Consider the following 21,655-nt stretch of genomic DNA (forward strand, 5'->3'; position numbering starts at 1 on the left):
GCAGGCATGTACAAAGTGCATATCCCTTGCCAATGAGGAACCTGTATTTAATCATTTGCTTTCTCAGTATAACAGTATTCCTTATTACTTACATATTATGAGTCCTAGCAATGGAGACTGAGTAATAAATGCTGTTTATATATTGACATTCTTCATTTCATTTACGTTCCTAAGAATTTGGAATGGGGTTGATGACAACTTCAGAAGCTCATCAGGGGGTTAATTAACTCAGATGTTTGGAAGCCCTACTCTGTCCTGTTGTCTTGCCTATGCTGGATCTTGCTGCCTCTTCTTGGTTGTGATAGCTTGTTTCTTTTCAGAGAAGCAGAGTCCTTCAAGGAGCAAGGAAATGCCTTTTACGCCAAGAAGGACTACAATGAAGCGTTCAACTACTACACAAAAGCGATAGGTGAGGAGAGAGAGAGAGAGAATGGCTTTCTTGGTTTGTTAATAGGAGAATTGGTGCAGCGTTCCTGTGGGTCTATTTGGTTCTGGCCACAAGGGCCTTGATTTCCTTCGTCCGAAAGCTCACGCTTCTGCTCTGATTTGTAATACTTCACCTCAGTTCAGAGTAGGCAATACATAGTCAACAACAGAATTCCTCAGTTAGATCCAACATCCTGGATGCAGAGGTCCTTGTAACACCTGTGTAATGGCAATGTTTCTCTTGTGCACCAAGCAACACTGTGATTCTCAATATCATAGTTGAACCATATTTGTGTAAGCAAGCTGTCACATACCTGACAGTGTCACATGCAGACATGTAAAAACTTCAAAGTCCTGAGAATCTCAGCCTTACAAACTAGATTTTTAAAAGTTGCTGAACATGGTTTTGGAGGCAGCTTGAAAAATATGCTAGCAGTATTGGGCTGAAATTCCAGAGTGGATCTTTCCTGGGTCTTCCCCCCCCCCACCCCATTTTTTGCCCTCTGAACTTTCCTTAACTTTCCTGCTGATTCCAACCTCTGTTCTCTCCACTTGCCCCATTTCTTTCCTTTTCTTTCCTCATTGTTTATATGCCCAAAGCAAAGGCACAAACATTAAAATGAATGGTTTCTACTAAGTGCCATTTTGCTGGGAGTGGGGAGAGAAAAAAATCTGTTGGGAGTTGGTGGTGAGGGTTGCCACAAGATCTAAAAAACTAACCTATCGATTTTTATCGAACTTTAATTGTTAAAGAATACAGTGGTGCCTCGCAAGACGAAATTAATTCGTTCCGCGAGTTGCTTCGTCTTGCGGTTTTTTCGTCTTGCGAAGCACGGCTATTAGCAGCTTAGCGGCTACTAGCGGTTTCATCTTGCGAAGCAAGCCCATAGGGAAATTCGTCTTGCAAAGCACCTCGAAAAACGGAAAACCCTTTCGTCTAGTGAGTTTTTCGTCTTGCGAGGCATTCGTCTTGCGGGGCACCACTGTAATAACGTGCAAACAAAACCACAGACCTCTGAATTTCATTAGGGATCCAGAATTTAGCTTACCAGTGAATGGTGTTTGCTTTCTGCTTCCATCTTATTGAAAGTGCAAGGATTTGGGGACAGGGTGAGGTGAGGATTTCTACTCTGACTTTGTTGTACTTAACGCTTCTGCTCCCTGTCCTCCAGATGCATGCCCCAGCAATGCCAGCTACTATGGGAACCGAGCTGCCACACTCATGATGCTGGGCAAATTCCGGGAGGCCCTAGGGGATGCCCAGCAGTCCGTCAGGATGGACGACAGCTTTTTGCGGGTATGTTATTCCATGCGGCAAGACGGTATCACCATATAGCATCAACCCTGGCCGCCAAGCCATTTCCAAGCCCAGTTCAGAGTGCTGGCTTTGACATATATAGGCTTAAATGGCTCAGGACCATAACAAGGACTGCCTCCTCCCAATATGAGTCCATTTTGGACCCTGCGATTATCATCTGAGGCCCTCCTTCGTGTGCCTTCTCTGTCAGAGGTCTGGAGGACAGCAATGCAAGAACAGGGCCTTTTCTGTGGTGGCTTCCTGTTTGCAGAATGCTCTCCCCAGGGAGGCTCGCCTGGCACCATCATTTTGTATCTTTAGGCATCAGGCGAAAACTTTTCTCTATAACCAGGCCTTTGGCCTTTAACTATCTGTGGCTTTTTAGAAGTGGATGGGATGCTTCTGATGTATGGTGGTACCTCGGTTTATGAACTTAATCCGTTCCGGAAGTCCATTCTTAAACCGAAACAGTTCTTAAACTGAGGCACACTTTGCCTAATGGGGCCTCCCGCCGCCGTTCGGATTTCATTCTTAGACGGAGGTAAAGTTTGCAAACCGGGACATGTGGGGTTACTTCCGGTTTTGCGGAGTTTGTAAACCGAATAGTTTGTAAACAGGGCTGTTCTTAAACCGAGGCACCATAGTAGTTTTCTTTCCTCTTGGTTTTAATGTATCTATGTGGGTTTTACTGTCTTGTCTGTTTTAAGTTGCTTTTGGTTGCCGTGGGCAAGATTAAACAACCCACAAATTTATTAAATAATGAAAATAATATGTGCATCTCCCCTGCTGATGATCCACATTTACACTGCATGCTGTCGAGATTCTCCCAGTCACCACCTCCTTTCTGTTCTCAGGGACACCTACGGGAGGGGAAGTGTCACCTATCTCTGGGCAACGCCATGGCTGCCAGCCGCTGCTTCCAACGAGTTTTAGAACTGGATCATAAAAACGCACAAGCTCAGCAAGAGGTATGGTTTTCTCAAGTGAGTTTGCCTGAAGAGAGGGATACTCATCTGGCAGAACTAGGATGGTTGTCCCGAATCGACAACCTTGGCTTGCTTGTATCTGATAGCGTCTAAGGATGTCTTAGCTTGATTCTTAAATATAGAGATTCTCGAGAGTGTCTACAAGGTATAAGGCAGGTATTTGTGGAATTCAAGATATGCAGAAAAGCAGCCTGCAATCTTCTTCGGAAGGGGCGGCGGGGTTGCAAATATCTTGAATAAAAATAAATAAAACCTTAGAATTATTTGCTGCATAGGCTGTTAACAATGGAAACTGACAGTGTTCTTGCTTTGCATTGCAGCTGAACAACGCCAGAACTGTTCTAGAGTACGAGAAAATTGCCGAAATTGACTTTGAGAAACGGGATTTCCGAAAGGTACAAACGAAACAGCCTTGCAGTTCACCGACCACCGCCTTATCCACACGACAATGCAGTCTTTCCCTGGGAATGATTTGGAAATAGGGTTGATTTCCTTCTCACCACCCCAGGACTGAAAGATCTAGGGTTGTTTCTGGTTACTCAAGGGAACCGGAATCCAGTCTCCCTTGAATGGCTCATTGCTTGTCCCTGTGTGCCCCCTGCTCATGCTCAGAGTGCATCTTAAGACAGAGTAACTTTGCCCCTTCGACCCCGGTGTTAAGGCCTCCGTATATCCCGGTGAATTCCTAGCTCACTTGTCTCCTAATGGCTGAGAGCAGCTGGCTCGCCAGGGACAATCTCAAGTTTGTCTTAAGGAAGAACCCTGCCTTGTCTGAGATTCGAGCCAGTTCTCCCCGGGCTTCTCTGTGCCTTGGGCAGCGTCAAACGTGCCCTTTGTTTCTGGAGAAGGAGCATCTCCTTCCCATGGCCTTCCATCATTTGGAGAGTCTCGGCGCTTCCCGCTGCCCCCAGCAGTGATGTCACCTATGGGAAGGGGCAGGGGGGGAGCCGAAAACCCAGCTGAGCCTGAGGCCAAACAATGGTCCTCTTCTTGTGCAGCTGTCACTTCTTTGGAGCAGCAAGAGAGCCCGTGAAGTCACTCATTGAGGCCTGGAGCTAGAGTTAGCCATTTATCATAGTAGCTTCGCCCCACCCTCTCTTGTCTTAACACTCCGGGCCTGTTGGGTTAGTCTGATGGCTGTTGCAGCAGGGTGGTTTCCCCCCTGTTTCAGGAATGCTTCTTGTTACCTCGAAATGCAAGTAAAAAAAGTCAGTCCTTTATTAGGCATAGCAAACCACACATTATCCAACAAACACCGTATACAAATTGTGCAAAATATGAATTCAGCATAACAAGGTTTGTCCCAGTCAGATCTTTAACTCCAGAGAGAATCAATTTGCATAAATAATACAATATAACACTACCACATCACCGATCAATTAAGAACCACAAAATCTCTCTATAATGGCCCAGTCTTTCTACATGGACATCACTCAAAAATTCAGCCACCATTAAAGTAATTTGATCATTCCTGTCCGAGAGCAGGTCCTGAACCGTTGGTGGCATAGAATTGAGGCTGTTAAGTTGTAAGGCCTCTAATAATTGTCTTCTGGCATAAATGCCAAAATCACAAGAAAAGAAAATATGCTCCAAAGTATCAGGTTCCTGTTTACTACATTTGCAGAGACGCTCTGCTCCTGGGAGAGCTAAATATCTTCCTCTTACTATCATTGAGGGAAACACATTAAATCTGGCTAGCATAAACAGCCCCCAGTCGAAAAGTTAGTGGTTTACGGGGGGTCCTATGGCAGACAAATGAGCTCAGAGATCTGCAGCTTCCCCATCTACTCTTCCCCATTTTTCTTCTGCCGGGTTCTGCTGCTGGAAGAAAATAACCTCTGAGGACGGACTGCGGGGCAGTAAGCCCACAGACCCAGAGGAGAATGCAGCTTCTGCTGCCCATGTGTTTATTTTGCACATAAAATAGAAGCAACAGCAATTTTTTTCTTTGTTTGTTTGGAGCAGATCTGGGTTACCTTTGCAGTGAGAAGAAGCTAGTGTGTTCTGCATTCCATCAAGCAGGGTTGGTGCTCCACCCAAAGGAATTGGTTTATTTTTACTCCAAATTGCCTGGAACCCAGCACATGGGGGCTGTTCTAGGTTATTCAAGGCATGGAACTGACTCCTGTGCTTCCTTGTTCTCACTGACTGTTTCCCCCCCCCCTCCAGGTTGTCTTCTGCATGGATCGTGCTCTGGAGTTTGCCCCCGCTTGCCACCGGTTCAAAATCCTCAAAGCGGAATGCTTAGCATTGCTGGGTCGCTACCCTGAAGCACAGTCTGTGGCCAGGTGGGAACTGCAACCGCTAGAAACAGGCTTGGTGGGGAAATTCCCTGTGCTGCATAGGGATGGGGGAGGAATTTGTCAACCTCAGGTTCCAAAGTGGAGTTCCTTGATCCCATCCGGGCAAAGCAGAACCTGGACTGGATCATGGATCCACTTCAGAATCCACATTCCCATGGATTCCTTTAAAAAGGAGAAGTTCAAACACAGATAATCCAGCTGCCCACTGCCTGAGGCAAGCTAGCATGTGGGGCTCCTTGCTGTCATCCACTCTTCATGCAATGAAAGTAAGCCCTCCCTTGGAACAATGGGACTTGGTGTTTTCTTGCTCTCGTGGTGAAATGCAAGGAGATTGCTGGGGGCAGCCATGTTTTCCCCCTGAGAGTGATGGAACATTGCTCCTTGGGGGACTTTCTGCCCCTTGTATTAAAAGCTCACGACAGCGACGAGCCCTGCATTCTAGCTGGTCCAGCTCTGGGCTTTGAACTTTAAAAAAGGCAGTAAAAAGCTTTTACAAGAACGCAGGCAGCACAGCAGCCCTCGGACCGCTTTCGGAGTACTTTTTAACCAGAGTTTCTGCATGGATTTTAAAGTATTTTCCCTTTTTTAAAAAAAAATGCACAGAAATTGGATTTAGTCCCATCTCCATGCAAGAACAGACGGACCAGACTTTAATTGGTCTGTTTATCCCTAATCCTGTGTAGCCTGATTTGATTATCAGCTGGGTAAGTGAGCAGGTTTCGCTGGTGCTTTTCCTCCTATAATGTTCCTGCTGCTTGTGTAAGTGGTTCTGTTCTCAGGAACTCTCAAGATTTGCCTTCCCAGGGTTGAGGGATTGTCTTCCTTTTTGTTGCAAGTCAGAGTTACCTTGCCGATATCTTTTTATTTGGTGGTGCTGGAGCCTCTGGCTATGATGTACTAAATTTCCCTAATGCCAGAGGGGATGGGGCAGACAGAAGAATCTCTGGATAGTTGGGACCTGGGTGATAGGGTGGTCCAGAGGAATGAGGGGAAGGAAGGACCACTAGCAGGAGCCTCGGAGAAGGAGAAAAACTCAGATTGGCCTGAAGGTGTTGGTGTGAGGTGCTGCTGTGAAATAGTTGGCCACGTCCTTGTCTCTCAGGAGTGTTGGTTCCTCTGTTGAGGGGTAGGGATATGACCAGGGTGGATTTGATTTAAATCAAGTCGATTTAAGCCACTAGTCAGTAAAACCTGATTTAAATCACTAGTCAGTAAGACTTGATTTAAATCTTTTTTTTTACAGAAAGACTCATTCTTGCTGGTATAATCTTAATATTTACAACCAGAGGAAGGTTTCATTTTTGGAATAAAAAAAAATCAAAGTAGTATTTACAGTTATATCAAAAATTACTGATTTGGTTATACTATTAGAAATAACATAGACAGATAATTAGGAAAGATTGTGAGGTTTAATAAGTTAACTGTTTATATTTGGACAACTTTTCTGCTATACTTTGTTGGAAGGAGAAAAATAATCATTTCCGTAATAACAATTTAAACTATTTAACTAAAGTGATAATATGTATCTGTGTTTGTTAACTGATGTGATTAAATGATTTAAAAAACTCACATACACCTAAGACTGAGTTTTAGCATACATGAATAACTTAAAACAAATCCTTATTTTCTGATGAATAGCCTTTGGACTATAATGTAACTTAAAAAGGAAACTATCTTTAGTTTAGTTTAGTCTTCTGGTCCATGGGGTCACGAAGAGTCGGACACAACTAAACAACAACAATCTTTAGAAAGATTCTTCCTCCAAAAGCATTTTATTTTAAAAAATCTCATTTAAATAAAAAAAAATCCAATTTAAATTTAAAAAAAACCCAAATTATTATTATTATTATTATTATTATTATTATTAATCATTGATTTTGATCCACCCTGGATGTGACCAGCTCTCCTTTGGTGACCAACATTTCTGTGACTCTGCCTTTGTCTCTGTGCTTAGCGACATCTTGCGAATAGACTCCACAAACGCTGATGCCCTGTACGTCCGAGGTCTGTGCCTTTACTACGAAGACTGCATTGAGAAGGCTGTGCAGTTCTTCATCCAGGCACTCAAAATGGCTCCCGACCACGACAAGGCCTGCCTCGCCTGCCGCGTAAGTATGAAAGGAAGCAGCCAGGCGATGGAGGGGGCGGGACGGCCTTCACCTATGCTTAGAGGGAACAGCGGCAAGATCACTTGGCAGGTGGCATTCAGGAACAAGGGCAAACCTTGCGCTGCTTGTTCCTTTCTAGAGAGGAAGTCGGAAGATACCTTTCTCCTCCCCCCCTTTTTTTCTTTTTCTTTTTTTCTCACCATACCTTTTATTTTAGGCATGCACACTTACTATTTCTCTGATAACATTAAGCCCGACTAAAACAGGCCCACTGAAATAAAGGAATCTGACTAATACAGACCTATTATGAACTGGTCTTTGACCGTAATAATAAAGAATTACTATTACTATTATTACAGACCTGTTAACTGGTCAACCCATATTTAAGGGTAACATTAAATACAGCCCATCTCTCCCTGTCCCCTCGTTTCTTGGTATTAAAGGTAAAGGGAACCCTGACCATTAGGTCCAGTTGTGGTGGACTCTGGGGTTGCGGCACTCATCTCGCCTTATTGGCCGAGGGAGCCGGCGTACAGCTTCTGGGTCATGTGGCCAGCATGACTAAGCTGCTTCTGGCGAACCAGAGCAGTGTACGGAAACGCTGTTTACCTTCCCGCTGGAGCGGTACCTATTTATCTACTTGCACTTTGACGTGCTTTCAAACTGCTAGGTTGGCAGGAGCAGGGACCGAGCAACAGGAGCTCACCCCGTCGCGGGGATTCGAACCGCCGACCTTCTGATTGGCAAGTCCTAGGCTCTGGGGTTTAACCCACAGCGCCACCACTAAAACCCGACAGCCGGACACCAAAGGAGACCCCCCGGCGGGGGGATAGTTGGGAGTTAACACAAGGCGGAATGAGAAAGTGGGTGGCTCTTAAAAGAGCCTTTGGGTTTCGGTAGAACTTTCCCAGGCAACCGAAAAAAGGGAGCCCAGCTCACTTGGAGCTGGTGTACTTGGTGACAGCCTTGGTCCCTCGGAGACGGCGTGCTTGGCGAGCTCTCCAGGCAGCAGGAGTCGCACGGCGGTCTGGATCTTCTGGGAGGTGATGGCGGAGCGCTCGTTGTGGTGCACCAGGCGGGAAGCCTTGGCTGTGATGCACTCAAAGATGTTGTTGACAAAGGAGTTCATGATGCTCATGGCCTTGGGCGAGATGCCCATGTCTGGGTGCACCTGCTTGAGCACCTTGTAGACGTAGATGGAGTAGCACTCCTTGCGGCTCTTCTTGTGCTTCTTGTCGCCCTTCTTCTGCGTTTTGGTGATAGCCTTCTTGGAGCCCTTCTTGGTCGCGGGAGCGGACTTGGCCGGCTCAAGCACCTTCAGTCTTCTCACTCAACTGCAGCCTCAAGCAAGAGTGGTGGAAGATACCTTTCTGAGGTATCCAAAGAAGGGTTTAAGATCACCAAGGCTGTGTGCATTTCACACCAAAACGTGCTGCTAGGCAACTTCAGTTCTGCACCAAGACAGGTTGAATTCTGCAAGCTGTATAAATTATGCAGGCTGAGTAAACTTGCATATTTTTGCTCATGGTGCATAATTTATTCTGCACATTTTACTATCTTTCATAATTCTATGTTTGCAAATCCTGGGATGTTGTCAGGGACACTGACTTCCATACCTTGAGAATCTTAATCGGACACCTCTGGCTTTTGAGTTTTCAGCAGATATTTTCCATATGCTTTCAAGCATATTTTCACAACCAGAAAACGGTCAGAAGCTGAGTTTCTTGGCACCTATTATTACATTATGCCCTTTTGTTGTGCAAACATCTAGTCCTGGCCCTGGTATGGTAATGCTCATGAACAACCTTGGGTAACAAATGATGGATTTGGCTACTTAACTGATGATAAGAATGCAAATTCTGTGGGCACATAATGTCAGCAGGCAGTCCTATCCCAGCTATGAAGTAATTGCAAGTGGATCCAGAGTACAGAGCAAGTCAGTGTGTATTTAATATACATTGTTTTGTGTGCTGTTGGCATCATACTAATCATCTTTGCTGTTCTTGGATTTTAAAAGGCCTCCAATGTTTTGCCAGTTAAACAGTGTAGATTAAAATCTTCAGATCAGTTTAAAAGGGTGCCTCACAGCTGTTGGGAGCCTTAACTGTTGATAGCTCTCAATTATTATTGGTTTTTTTTTAAGAAAAACACAATACAGACTGGGAGCTAAACAGATGATCAACACAAATTAGGGGATGCACAAATCTCAGGTGTGTTGATACATTGCTGAGAAAGGAAGGCAAGGACTTAAAGGAGAGCGTTGGTTTCAGAACAGTCAAAATCAGTATTTTATTTTGTGTGTGTGAGAGAGAGAGAAATACAAAGTCAGCGTGGTACCTTCCTTTATGCCACATGATTACCTGTAAAATGACATACTTATTATGATAGAAGTTTTTTGTTGTTTTTAATTAAGTAAGTTGATATATTGTTATATCATCCAACCCTAATGGCAACTATGGTAAGTGCCAACCCTCCCTTCTCCCAAACAGTATGAATCATTTTGCCCCGGCCGCCCTGGGCTTCTTTTATGGTTTCCCTGAAATTCCCATCCTCCAGGCCTCGTTCTTGCTCGCAAATTTATGCCAGTTAGTCAACTGCAGTTTCTTGAGTTAGGTGACAGGCTGATGGTGATGGGTTTGGGGTTTTTGCTGCTCCAATTCTTCAGTGCCTGATGAATGCCTTCTCTTCTAGAACGCCAAAGCGCTAAAAGCGAAGAAGGACGATGGCAACAAGGCCTTCAAGGAAGGGAACTACAAGCTCGCCTTCGACCTTTACACAGAGGCCCTTGCAATAGACCCAAACAACAGGAAAACAAATGCCAAACTCTTCTGTAACCGCGGGACGGTTAATGCAAAGGTAAGGAGGCGTAATAAAGTTTGATGGTGGTTCTTTTTTTAATCAGATACAGTCGTACCTTGGTTCTCGAACACCTTGGTACTCGTATGTTTCGGCTCCTGAACGCCGCAAACCTGGAAGTAAGTGTTCCAGTTTGTGAACATTTTTCGGAAGCTGAACGTCCGATGCGACTTCCACTTGACTGCAGGAACCTCCTGCAGCCAATTGGAAGCCGCGCCTTGGTTTTCGAACGGTTTCGGGAGTCAAACCCTGACTCTCTTTTAACCTCTTTTACATTTATTTTTCTTTATTCCTTCTCTTTATGATTTTATTTTATTTAGATCAAAGTCTTAGTTTGGGGGCTGGAAAGGAAATGATACTTGATCTTAAATTTTGTGTTTTTCTCTATAAGCACTAATATTTTTCTTTTCAAAAAAAGGGAAACTGAGGTCTAGGATTAAATAATCTAGTCAGTAGCTAACTTTGTTGGAAAGCCTCTTGGGTAGGATAGAGAGAGTTGTACAAAGCCTACCAACAAATGCTGTTCCCTCCACACCTCTTTTTTGCTTCTGGGTGTCTGTGATTTGTGTTAAATGCCCCACCCACCCACCATCCTTCACTTCCTCCCAAGAGAGCCCAGGGCAGCAAACGCCAGAGTGGTGAAACAGTACAATTGAAAGCATCTAATGCTTAGCCAATTTGGCAGGTGCTCAAAGTGTGCCCAGTGACTATACAATTTGTTTCCGGATGATGGCTGTCCCATCACCATCCCTGCCCCATTAGAGGAAGCTAGGTTTGGCTCAGATGTCGCCAGTTCCTGACTGCAAATGGGGCAGTTGGGGTTGCATTATGATGACGACTCTGCATCTGCTGTTGAGATGAGGTGGGAGAGACTTTAGAAGTTTAAAGCAGCTGCACAACATGTTGATTTTGTATATTCTTTTACCAACACACACGCACACACAAAACTGAAGATAGAACAGATTTTTGGAAAGGAGAGTTCAACAAAACCAGGAAGAAGGTTATTGCACAAGAACCGAAGAGTGGTGTTGTTAACCAACGGGCTTTCTTGTTCCTTAAGGAAACTGTTCACTTTGATTCTTGGGAAGCCAAGGAGAACCTTTCAACCCACTGATAAGTTGAGGAAGCTCTTGGGTACTGGGCTTCTTGCATTCTGAAATTGTTTAGAAATTGTTTAGAAATTGAGAGCCAGTGTGATGTAGTGGTTAAGAGCGGTAGTCTCGTAATCTGGGGAACCGGGTTCACGTCTCCGCTCCTCCACATGCAGCTGCTGGGTGACCTTGGGCCAGTCACACTTCTCTGAAGTCTCACAGCCCCACTCACCTCACAGAGTGTTTGTTGTGGAGGAGGAAGGGAAAGGAGAATGTTAGCCGCTTTGAGACTCCTGAAGGGGAGTGAAAGGCGGGATATCAAATCCAAACTCTTCTTCTTCTTTAAAAACTCTCCGGTGTGTTTCTCATAAACTAACATGGAGTGGTTCACTCCCCCCCCCCCCATAAGAAGGGATCTGCAGGGTGGGCACCTGTGAAAATGCATTCAAGCTAATGAATAGCGTAATGTGGATTGCTGAAATGTTATATGGAAGCTAGCTCAGCCACTCCTCCTCCCCGCCTCCCCTCCCAGATAATTTTTGGTCCTTTGTTTCATCCTATGTTTCATCCACACATTCAGTGATTGATCCCCTATCTATCAAGCAGCCTAATGTTTCTGGGCTATTCAGTGTGGTCGTATCACGGTGTGCATCTTTATTTTGTTACCCCCTAGTTTGCTTTTCATCCTTTGAGGAGTGGTATCATCATATTTCTGGGCAACAAAAGTAATTAAAAACATTTTTGTTTCTTGGCTTGAAAAAAAAGCAAACAGCAGATCCAGGTTGAGGAAAACTGTTTGCTGCCTTCCACTCTTAGAGACCGAAATGAAAATTAATGCAGAGGGGTCCGTTTCCTAACCTTGCAGCTTGTCTTACAGCTTAGAAAGCTAGATGAAGCAATAGAAGACTGCACGAGTGCCATCAAACTGGATGATACATACATCAAAGCCTACCTGAGGAGAGCACAGTGGTGAGTGTGTGTTGTTTATATTAAATACTGCTGATGCCTAGTTGGTGATGCCCAGTTCCAGTTCTCATTCCTGATATCACCATTTAAAAAAGATCAGGTGAAACACAGCCAGGAAGCATCTCTCCCTGAAACCGTGCTGGATTGCTGTCCAGATGGTGTTGGATGAGAGGTGGACTGGTGATCATGTCTTTGCATAAGACAGGTGTTCATATTAGGTAAAAGGGAGGCATCACACTTTTGGTTCCGACTGCCTTGATAACAATAGCCAATTGGATTAGGTCAGTGGTTCCCAACCTTTTTTTGGCCATGGCCCACCTAAGCATCTCTCAAATCCTGATGCCCCTCCCCTGTGACATATAATTCTTATTCAAAAAGTGAACTATTCATGTGGAGGAAGCCTAAAAGACCATTAACTGTTAATAACTCATTCTCGAATTGCCCCCCTGTAGAGCGTGTGGTTGGGAACCACAGGATTAGGTAAATCAAGCTTGATGTGACTAGGAACGTGGAGAAATGTCCAAAGGCCAGTACATTTCCAAGCACAATTCAAAGTGTTGGTGCTGACCTTTAAAGCCCTAAATGGCCTTTGTCTTGTATACCTGAGGGAGTGTCTCCACCCCCATTGTTCAGCCCGGACACTGAGGTCCAGCTCTGAGGGCCTTCTGGCAGTTTCCTCACTGTGAGAAGTGAGGTTACCGGGAACCAGGCAGAGGGCCTTCTCGGTAGTGGCGCCCGCCCTGTGGAACGCCCTCCTATCAGATGTCAAGGAGATAAATAACTACAGTGGTGCCCCGCAAGACGAATGCCTCGCAAGACGGAAAACTCGCTAGACAAAAGAGTTTTCCGTTTTGGAGGTGCTTCGCAAAACGAATTTCCTATGGGCTTGCTTCGCAAGACGAAAATGTCTTGCGAGTTCCTGCGGGGTTTTTTTCCCTTCCCCCCCCCCCTTTTTCTAAGGCGCTAATCCGCTTATCCGATAAACCGCTAATCCGCTAAGCCGTCAATGGGCTTGCTTCACAAGACGAAAAAACCGCTAGACGAAGAGAATCGCGAAACGGATTCTTTTTGTCTTGCGAGGCACCACTGTATACAACTTTTTGAAGGCATCTGAAGGCAGCCTAGCCTTCTATCAGGATGTTTTTAATGTTTGGTGTCTTACTGTGCTTAACGTTTTAATTTGTTGGAAGCTGCCCAGAGTTGCTAGGGCAACCTAGTCAGATGGGTGGTATACGAATAACTATATATAAATTGTATACAGATATTGGGAGCGGGTGGCGCTGTGGTCTAAACCACTGAGCCTCTTCAGCTTGCTGATTAGGTGGTCGGCGGTTCGGATCCCCACGACGGGGTGAGCTCCCGTTGCTCTGTCCCAGCTCCTGCCAACCTAACAGTTCAAAAGCACGCCAGTGCAAGTAGATAAACAGGTACGGCTGTGGCGGGAAGGTAAACGGCATTTCCATGTGCTCTGGCTTCCGTCATGGTGTTCTGTTGCACCAGAAGCTGTTTAGGATGGCCACATGACCCAGAAAGCTGTCTGTGGAAAAACGCTTGCTCCCTTGGCCTTAACCATCTAGGGGTCCTTTACCTTTACTTATACAAGTAATAAATTGTGGTGGTTGTTTTGTTGGTGGTGCTGTAGTCAGATGGGTGGCATATGAATACAGTGGTATCTCAGGTTAAGAACAGTTTCAGGTTAAGAACGGACCTCCAGAACGAATTAAGTTCTGAACCCAAGGTACCACTGTAATAATATGTTGTTGTTGTTGTTGTTTATTGACTTGTATAAACACTTGTGGTCTCACTTTTAAGATCACCGTTGTTTTTTATCCCACTGCTTCTGCCAAGAAGATTAGGACCTGGGTACATGTTTCTCTGCCTTCCCTGGGAAGTAGGGTAGGCTGAGAAATAACATCAGACAGGAACCTGTGCGGTGCAAGGCTGACATGTCTATTTGGTGTGGGGTTCTCAGTCCTGATCAGCTGCTTTTATCAACTACAGTGGTGCCTCGCAAGACGAAATTAATTCGTTCCGCGAGTTTTTTCATCTTGCGATTTTTTCGTCTTGCGAAGCACGGACTTTGGAAAAGCTTCAAAAATCACCAAAGTCTTCAAAAACCTCAAAAAAGGCTACCACACCGCGTGCTATGAGTTGCTCCTTGAAGTGAATGCACGGTTTTAAGAAAAAGGAAACAAACTTGCAAGACGTTTTCGTCTTGCAAAGCAAGCCCATAGGGAAATCCGTCTTGCGAAGCAACTCAAAAAACGAAAAACTCTTTCGTTTTGCGAGTTTTTCATCTTACGAGGCATTCGTCTTGCGAGGTACCACTGTATACCACAATACTACATTGGCTTTTTGTGCTGGATTTTTATTCCTGGTTCCTATTCACATCAGAGTTGCCTTGCCAAGGGCAGTGGGTGACTTTGCAACGCTTCCTTCAGCTCTGAATTTGGGGCTGGGAAGGAATAGTTTCCCAAACCCCAGGGCACAGGTTGGCGAGTGACTCATTTGCCTCTTTCTTAAGCTGTTGCCATTTAGATATCACTAAATGTGCTTCCCTTGCTTATAGTTACATGGACACAGAGCAATACGAAGACGCTGTGAGGGATTATGAAAAGGTTTACCAGACGGAGAAAACAAAAGGTAAAAATACAGCATGCTATTTTCAGAAGATCTTGAAAGCTGGCTTCCTTCACCGTGATCTCTTGCTGGTACAAAATGCAGGATACTCAAAATTCAAATCTCTGACCTTCTTAAACTGGTAAAGAAATCCTGTGACTTGGTGGACTATTTGGTTTAAATGGGTCTTGGAGGGTTTCCTGCCAGGCCAAGAGTATTGATGTTTCATTTAACTCTCCCTCTTCCTCCTTAGACTAGTAGGCATGTGTGGATTCCCCCTATGCCCACCCTGATAAGCGTCCACACACAATTCCATCCCCAGTTTTCCTGACTTGCATCTGACTCCTGACTTCTTCAACTGTATGTGTTGTGATTTGCAAAGGAAATTGTATCAAAGAGGGGAACATCCCATGCATGCAAACTCTCGTTTATAAACCTGGTGTTTGGGGTGGGTTAGGGCTGCTTTTTGAGACTTCCCCTTCTCTGTACTATCTTCTAGAACACAAACAACTCCTTAAGAACGCGCAGGTGGAGCTGAAGAAAAGCAAGAGAAAAGACTATTACAAGATCCTGGGCGTGGACAAGAACGCGTCTGAAGACGAGATCAAAAAGGCATATCGGAAGCGGGCCCTGATGCATCACCCAGGTACAGAGAGATCCTCTCAGCATCCTCATTCAGAATCCGCTGGTTCCCAGACCGTGGGAGCTAGCATACTATGAAGGGAGCTGAAGTGTGCCTTGCAAAATTAAGCTTCCACACCAGATGCTTAAAGCACATTGTGCTTAGCAGGCATAACATCCTAAGAGAGAGGGAGCAACAGGACTTTGGCAAAACTTAATAGACTGACCTGTGGGGGGGGGAGGAGCGTGTATGTTGGGATGGGGCGGGACTCTTCGTAATTGTGTTTATACACTGAAAATCAAGAAGACTTCTTATTAAAGAAAAAGAGAGGACGAGTAAGGATGTGTCTGGATTAACAACATACGAAGCCCTGCTGGATCAAACCAGTAGCTCATGCAGGGCACAAATTGCAAAGCTCTTTTTGAGCTCCACTGAGGAAGGGTAGGCTAGAAATATAAGAAATTCTTAAGAATTAAATCCAGGGAAAAGAGTGGCACACTTGTTAATGCACAGGCAGTGGAGAAGAGAAAGATTGCCTCAATTCCCATACAACACAATAACTCATGTCCCCCTTTTGGGTCTTTCCCTGTTCTTTAACTGACTGTGTTCCTAAAACTCTGTATGCCCATCAGTTCTTTATTTAAAGGTCTGACCTAAGCATATTTACTTCTAAATATGCACCAAGAACTACTTTTGCCTTATTTTGTGAGTTCCAACCACTTTCAGCTGCGATTTTGCGTTGCCCCTTTTCTGCCTCTTATTTACTCAGTGTGCTTCATTGGCCCATATATTACATGAATAGGTTTGTGGCATTCATGTCTTCCAGGCTTCAGTGCCTTGAATGTCCCTTTACGTGACAGGAAAAACCAGGATACTTTTGTGTGACAAACATGTGGCAGAATAAATGATCAATCACGCAAATCTGCTTCAGTTGCGTATGTATCAAAGGGCCAGAAAATGGGCTTCTCTTGCCTATAGAATTTGGATTGCCTTGACAGAGAACATCATCTATTATTAGCACAGAATACGCACACCTGGGCTTCTGGGATGTATCACTCTTTTCTCAACGCAGCTGAGATCTTTCCTTCTCTCCCAACCTTGGACAGATCGGCATAGTGGTGCAAGTGCTGAGATCCAGAAAGAGGAAGAAAAGAAGTTCAAAGAGGTCGGTGAGGCCTTCACCATCCTCTCTGATCCGAAGAAGAAGGCCCGCTACGACAGTGGGCAGGATCTGGAGGAGGACGGCATGAATATGGGAGGTGAGTGCTGAGCCCAGGAGTCCACCCCCCTCGGCTTCTTTTTCCACAAGGGAATCTCTGGGATGGGATCAGGTGGGACAATATTATCAAAACCTTTGCAATAGTTGTAGTGTGTGTTTTTCCGAAAGCATTAGTAATTTTTTAGTCTGAGCATAGGATCTGTTGGTCCCTTCTGCCTAGTAAGTCTGGCTCAAATGACATCTGGCAATTTTTGTAAAAGGCTTAAACAAGAGGGGAAAAAATTAGATTCTCATAAAACTGCCATGCAGAGGGAAGGGAACCATGTTATGAACATATTTTTATAGATTAGTTGTGTGCATGTAGGATGCTCATCAGGAACTTTTTCTCACCTGCTCTTACTTTTCCTTTTTCCATCTCCACCTTCCCTAAATAGATTTTGATGCTAATAATATCTTCAAGGCGTTCTTTGGGGGGCCAGGAGGCTTCAGTTTTGAAGGTAAGTCCCGAGTTTGTGCAGAGAGAGGCTGTAGGTTTCAATTCTGGTAGCGCCTCTTGAATCTACATCTCCAGGTCCCTGGGAATTTAAGAAATCCATTAAGTTCATGTGGACTGGTTTAGGGCCAATTCTGTGGGTAACAGAAAAGTATTGCAATTGTGTTCCTTAAACCACACAGTTCTCCCAAGTCCTGGGTGGAATCAAGATTTAGGCCCCCTTGTTTGTTTTAAAAAATATATCACTTAATATTTCATAAATCTCCAAGCCCAAGGCATGTGGCCTGGAGTTCAGCTGTGCCTCCTTCCCTTTCATTCAGCCCATCATTTATCTTGTTGCCCTAACCTTTTAAGGGCTCCTTAAATGCTTGTGAAGCATTCTTAGTAATTGCTGGCACAAAGTTTATGCAGTGATTAGACTATGTCTGTTGAGCATTTGTTTTGATTTGAGGTGTTTACATGTCTTCCCATTAGTCATTAGTTGACCCCAGTGCATTTCCCCTCACTTTTCAAACTGCAAAAAGTCGGGGCAAGGGGGAGAGTTAAGAGGGCACCAAAGTGCTTTAATCCGCTTTAAATGTTAAAACCTAAAGTCCAATTTAAATGTGCAAACCTAAAGTCCAGTACACACTCAAATCCCCCCTGCAAAGTACTGACAGTCTGTATGAACCTAAGAGTCTTTTTGTTTTGTCAGTAGACTGTGGTGCCCATCCTTCTAAGCTCTTGAGAATCCAGAGCTGTGCTGTCACTCAGCTTCTAGTGGGGAGGGAGCAGAATTGTGCCCCAGAGGGATGCCAATTCTAAATCCGTGTCTCTGTGTCTTTTAGCTTCTGGACCAGGGAATTTCTTTTTCCAGTTTGGCTAAGCTGCAGAAGAGTCCCATCTCTACCGAGACACACCTACTTTGCCAGACCTGCTTCTTTTAACCTTGAGTTATGTTCTCCCTTCATCACATCTCGACGTTTCTTAGGGCCGTGGCGTTTTCTCTGTTGGAGACCTCAGTTTTTTTGTGTGTGCTTTAGAGTGTAAACGAGAAAACCAGCGCTTGAAGAGAGAAGGGGGAGGGGCAGTGAAGGAATATACTTTTTTGTTGTTTGTTTTATTGTTAACTTTATTAAAAAAAATGAGAGAGAGAGAAATAATAATAAAAAAAATGATTCCTCCATGATAAGTAATTTCAGACACCCAAAGCTGCTGGGATTGAACTGGTGGAATTCCTCACCTTCTGAGACAGGCCTGAGACTTTTCTTAAGGACATAACATGCCTTCATATTTATGTAAGTAAGAAGAACCTAATGATGAGGGGTTTTCATGCTTCGGGTCCATCATCCTGGCTGTAGCCACACCAGACCATATAAACAAAGGTATTCACACACTTAAGGAACACAGGCAAATAGGGAAGTTCATGCCATTACTATCAGTGATATTCATCTTTGGAATAAGGAGATGCCCCCACCCTCACTTTTCAGCACCTGCTGTAATACCTCCAAAGAGTCTGTTTAATTGGGGGGGAGGGGAGCTTCTTTGTTTCCAATTTCTTGAGTACTTCAAGGAAATGTTAAGGGCTGATTTACCACGTAGGTGTTTGTCGTTTGGTGACGACCCCTGTAGCACAGCTGTAAACCTGACTGCATTGAAAGCGTATGGTGAATGTCAGGTGTCATGAAAGATCTCTGTATGTGTGCATGTGTGTGTGTGGTTTTGGATCTGCAGTGGCCATTTCACACATGCAAATCATCACTCGATGTCAAGGGTCACGGTTCATACATGCCACGTGCAAATCCACCCTAAGCATCGGAACCTGTTCCTTAACCAATGTATGGGATCTTCAAAACCATATTTTCCCCCCCTCGGAAATGATTTTTCAGAATTGACCGACAATATGTACAGCCTTGAAGAAGACAAAAATGAGTAAGCATTTTTGGGGTGTGGGGGCGTGTGGGGCTTTTGGGGTAAAGAGGACTGCGGAGTTCCTGCTGGGCAGCCCTTGTAGCATGCTGTAAAGGTGCTTGTCGTCTCCAAGCACAAATCTTTTGTGCCGAGAGCTGAGTTCAAAATATTCTGCATACATCTTTGTACTCGTGGAACCTCAAGATTTTGCTCAGAGCTGAGCTGTGAACCTACCCGATGGGCTGTTTCACAAGATGATAATTTGCAGTTGAAATAGTAACAACCAGCCACCCTAGAATTGTTGGCTGGCTTTTTTAAAAAAAACACAACAATTGTTATCCATGTGGTAATTACTGTGAATATTGGCCACACCAAGTAACTGCGTTCATAATACCTCCTCGTTTGCAGCAGTTGGCTCATTCCTTTTCTTCGCAGTGGCAAGCCATCTTAAGTAGGGGTTTGTCCCTTCCCTGCCCTACTCCAACTTGTGACCTGTTTTCGATCCGTGATATTTTAATTTACTGGTCCATCTTAAGAGGTGTCCTCAGGCCCTGCAAGTTGCCTGCTACTTTTGAAGCAGGTCACCTCCTGGCAGATGAAGGCTTAACAGTAGGTTTTACCTTGATCCCTGGTTCCCAGCCCCAGCCTCCTACTGAAGTACTTGGGAGGAGAATCTCTCTTGGCAGAGGGGCAGTTGATAGCAGGAAGCACATATTGCTAGCTAGGCTGAAGGGAGGAGACAGCAAGGAAGTCAGCACCAGAACTGGGGAGCGGGATCTAGGTGTCTCGGTTACATGAGGATCTTTTTGTGTTAACACATGGTCTTGGGAATGCCGTCTCTCTGGTTTAGGCCTGCATGATGTAGTTTTCATTGATGGGCATGTATTTCATTAGCAGGGTATACACATCCCGGAGTCGAATCAAGTGGCTGTTTTGACTTGTGTATACTTGGAATGTTAATCACAAAAATAGGACAGTTGTGTTCAAAAATTGGCAGGAAAGGATACGAAGCCACAAAATTGCTCTTCATCATTGTCTTGCGCTGAAGCAAATTATACAAGTTGGGTGTTAACCTTCGGTAGCCTGATGCTACTGGACACCTAGGAAAAGGAGGACTGAAGCATCCTCTGGAGTATTCCCCTCCCCACCTTAGATTCTTAGCTGATTAAGATCCCTTTGTCTAGAGACAGAAAATGAGGCTTCCAGGGATGTTGCTATTTTTTCCAGTGGACATCTTCTTAAAGCTTTCATGGGAAGTCACTTCCTTCATGTCTCCAGGCATTTTGAATCCTTTTGCGATCTAAAAGCTAACAATAGGCAGACATCTCTGGGACCTGACTTTGATTGTGAAGCTGGTGAGTGCCAATTTCAAACCAACTACTGCAGGGTTTTCGTTCTCTGTTTTGCCTTTTTATTGTGTGTTTCTGACTACCTGAAGGTCTGCTTCCATTCCACTAAGGAGGCCTCATAGGTTTTTGATTTTATGTTAAAAGTAGCAAGCAGGAATTGTAGGATCTGCTTCTAAAAATCCTCCACACCTAACATGGCATTTTAAACTTTTGCATCTCATCCTTAAGTTTATTTTTGAATTTATTCGCATTGCGTTTAAGAGCTACCAGAATGTTTTGTTGCTGATGGCCCCCATAGGCTCTGCTTTGCCATCTTTATCTGTGTGCAACCTGATAGTGGTAGAGCAGACTGGTTGCAGGTGGGGATTGCATTTCTGAATGCTCTCTTAAGTGAACAACTCCCTGAAAGTAGAGAACTGGCTCGGAGGCGGGCTTGAGCTTTTCTCCCTGCTGCGCTGGCTTTCTTTTGTATCGTGCACTTATGCCTCAGTGGGAAGGTGGGGTGAGAGGAAAAACCAGGGGACCTTTTCCAAGTAGAGAGACCTGGGGCAGCTTCCACCTTGCTTGTGAGCCACTGCGCTCAAGGGCGAAGTTTTCTAGGAAAGCTCGCCATTTTGCCTCGACGTTTCTAATTCTGTTTCCCCACCCCACCCCAAAAAGACACACACACTTTTTATTTCTGTGCACTGCCTTATATTTCCTTGCATGCACTGCATCCATTTTGGAACTTCCGCCTGAGAGAAGGACAGGTAAAACCAGTGTTGAAGCCATTTGGAGGAGAGGCCATTTAGCTAGAAATATTCAACATACTCTGTTTTGCCTCAAGTGTGAGGATCTAGCCTTCCCCCCGTTAAAACGTTTGTTGCATGATCTCTTCTAGAGCGACACCCCACTCCCCCCTCTCTCCCGGGGATGGCTTCACACTTGGATTAAGTAACACACTGTCCCACTTGAACTCTTTCACCTTTCCAAAATGAAGATGATTAGCGGAGAACAAAAACTGGCGACTGTTTCGTTAGGCAGGATTCATAATGTGTTTATATGCAGAAAATTTCAAACCAGACTGAAGCAAAAACCGTATGCAATTGATATTAACTTTATTATAAACTGTATATGATGTACAAAATAAAAAATAAACAATCCAGATCTCACTGGTGACTTTTGCTTCCTTGAATAGACTGGACACTGCTGAGGTTTCGCGTGAATGTGGTGGTGTGAAGCTGGATTGAATGAGTAGCAACCGTAGAGCCCATCCCAAGAAATCTTTGGTGGCCACGTTTTAAGTTATATGGTGTGTAGCTAATTTTCCCTTTGCTGGCACTGAGAGTGGGAGAGGACAAAAAAATGATGATTCTTCGGGAGAGGCCTTGACCTGGTCTTCAGATCATTTGCAGAAGGGGAGTATATACTCAGGTGCTTTGGGAAAGTTG

General features: G+C 44.7%; 1 protein-coding gene, 1 long non-coding RNA gene and 1 pseudogene across 3 annotated transcripts in view; 2 read left to right on the top strand and 1 right to left on the bottom strand.

Moving 5' to 3' along the window:
• The window catches only part of DNAJC7 (DnaJ heat shock protein family (Hsp40) member C7), a 34,230-nt gene extending 14,385 nt beyond the window's left edge, over window positions 1–19,845 (top strand). Inside the window, exons 2-14 of the mRNA XM_079949723.1 lie at window positions 321–409; window positions 1,599–1,723; window positions 2,578–2,691; window positions 3,030–3,104; window positions 4,879–4,997; window positions 6,967–7,120; window positions 9,812–9,976; window positions 11,945–12,036; window positions 14,603–14,676; window positions 15,152–15,298; window positions 16,381–16,533; window positions 16,928–16,990; window positions 17,814–19,845. Coding sequence (XP_079805849.1) covers window positions 321–409; window positions 1,599–1,723; window positions 2,578–2,691; window positions 3,030–3,104; window positions 4,879–4,997; window positions 6,967–7,120; window positions 9,812–9,976; window positions 11,945–12,036; window positions 14,603–14,676; window positions 15,152–15,298; window positions 16,381–16,533; window positions 16,928–16,990; window positions 17,814–17,851 — 1,408 coding nt within the window. The 3' untranslated portion in view covers window positions 17,852–19,845. The remainder of the gene's footprint in view (window positions 1–320; window positions 410–1,598; window positions 1,724–2,577; window positions 2,692–3,029; window positions 3,105–4,878; window positions 4,998–6,966; window positions 7,121–9,811; window positions 9,977–11,944; window positions 12,037–14,602; window positions 14,677–15,151; window positions 15,299–16,380; window positions 16,534–16,927; window positions 16,991–17,813) is intronic.
• Window positions 7,671–9,474, bottom strand: LOC307200391 (histone H2B 7 pseudogene; annotated as a pseudogene). Its single transcript, XR_013843898.1, has 3 exons — window positions 9,458–9,474; window positions 7,767–8,442; window positions 7,671–7,736 (listed from the first exon to the last, which is right to left on the bottom strand). The product of XR_013843898.1 is annotated as a histone H2B 7 pseudogene (transcript).
• Window positions 9,992–11,841, top strand: LOC307201200. Its single transcript, XR_013832641.1, has 2 exons — window positions 9,992–11,449; window positions 11,490–11,841. It is a non-coding gene; the product is annotated as an uncharacterized lncRNA (long non-coding RNA).
• Window positions 19,846–21,655: the final 1,810 nt, after the last annotated feature.

Source organism: Podarcis cretensis (genome assembly GCF_951804945.1).
Source record: "Podarcis cretensis genome assembly, chromosome: 13".
NCBI classification, from domain to species: domain Eukaryota; kingdom Metazoa; phylum Chordata; class Lepidosauria; order Squamata; family Lacertidae; genus Podarcis; species Podarcis cretensis.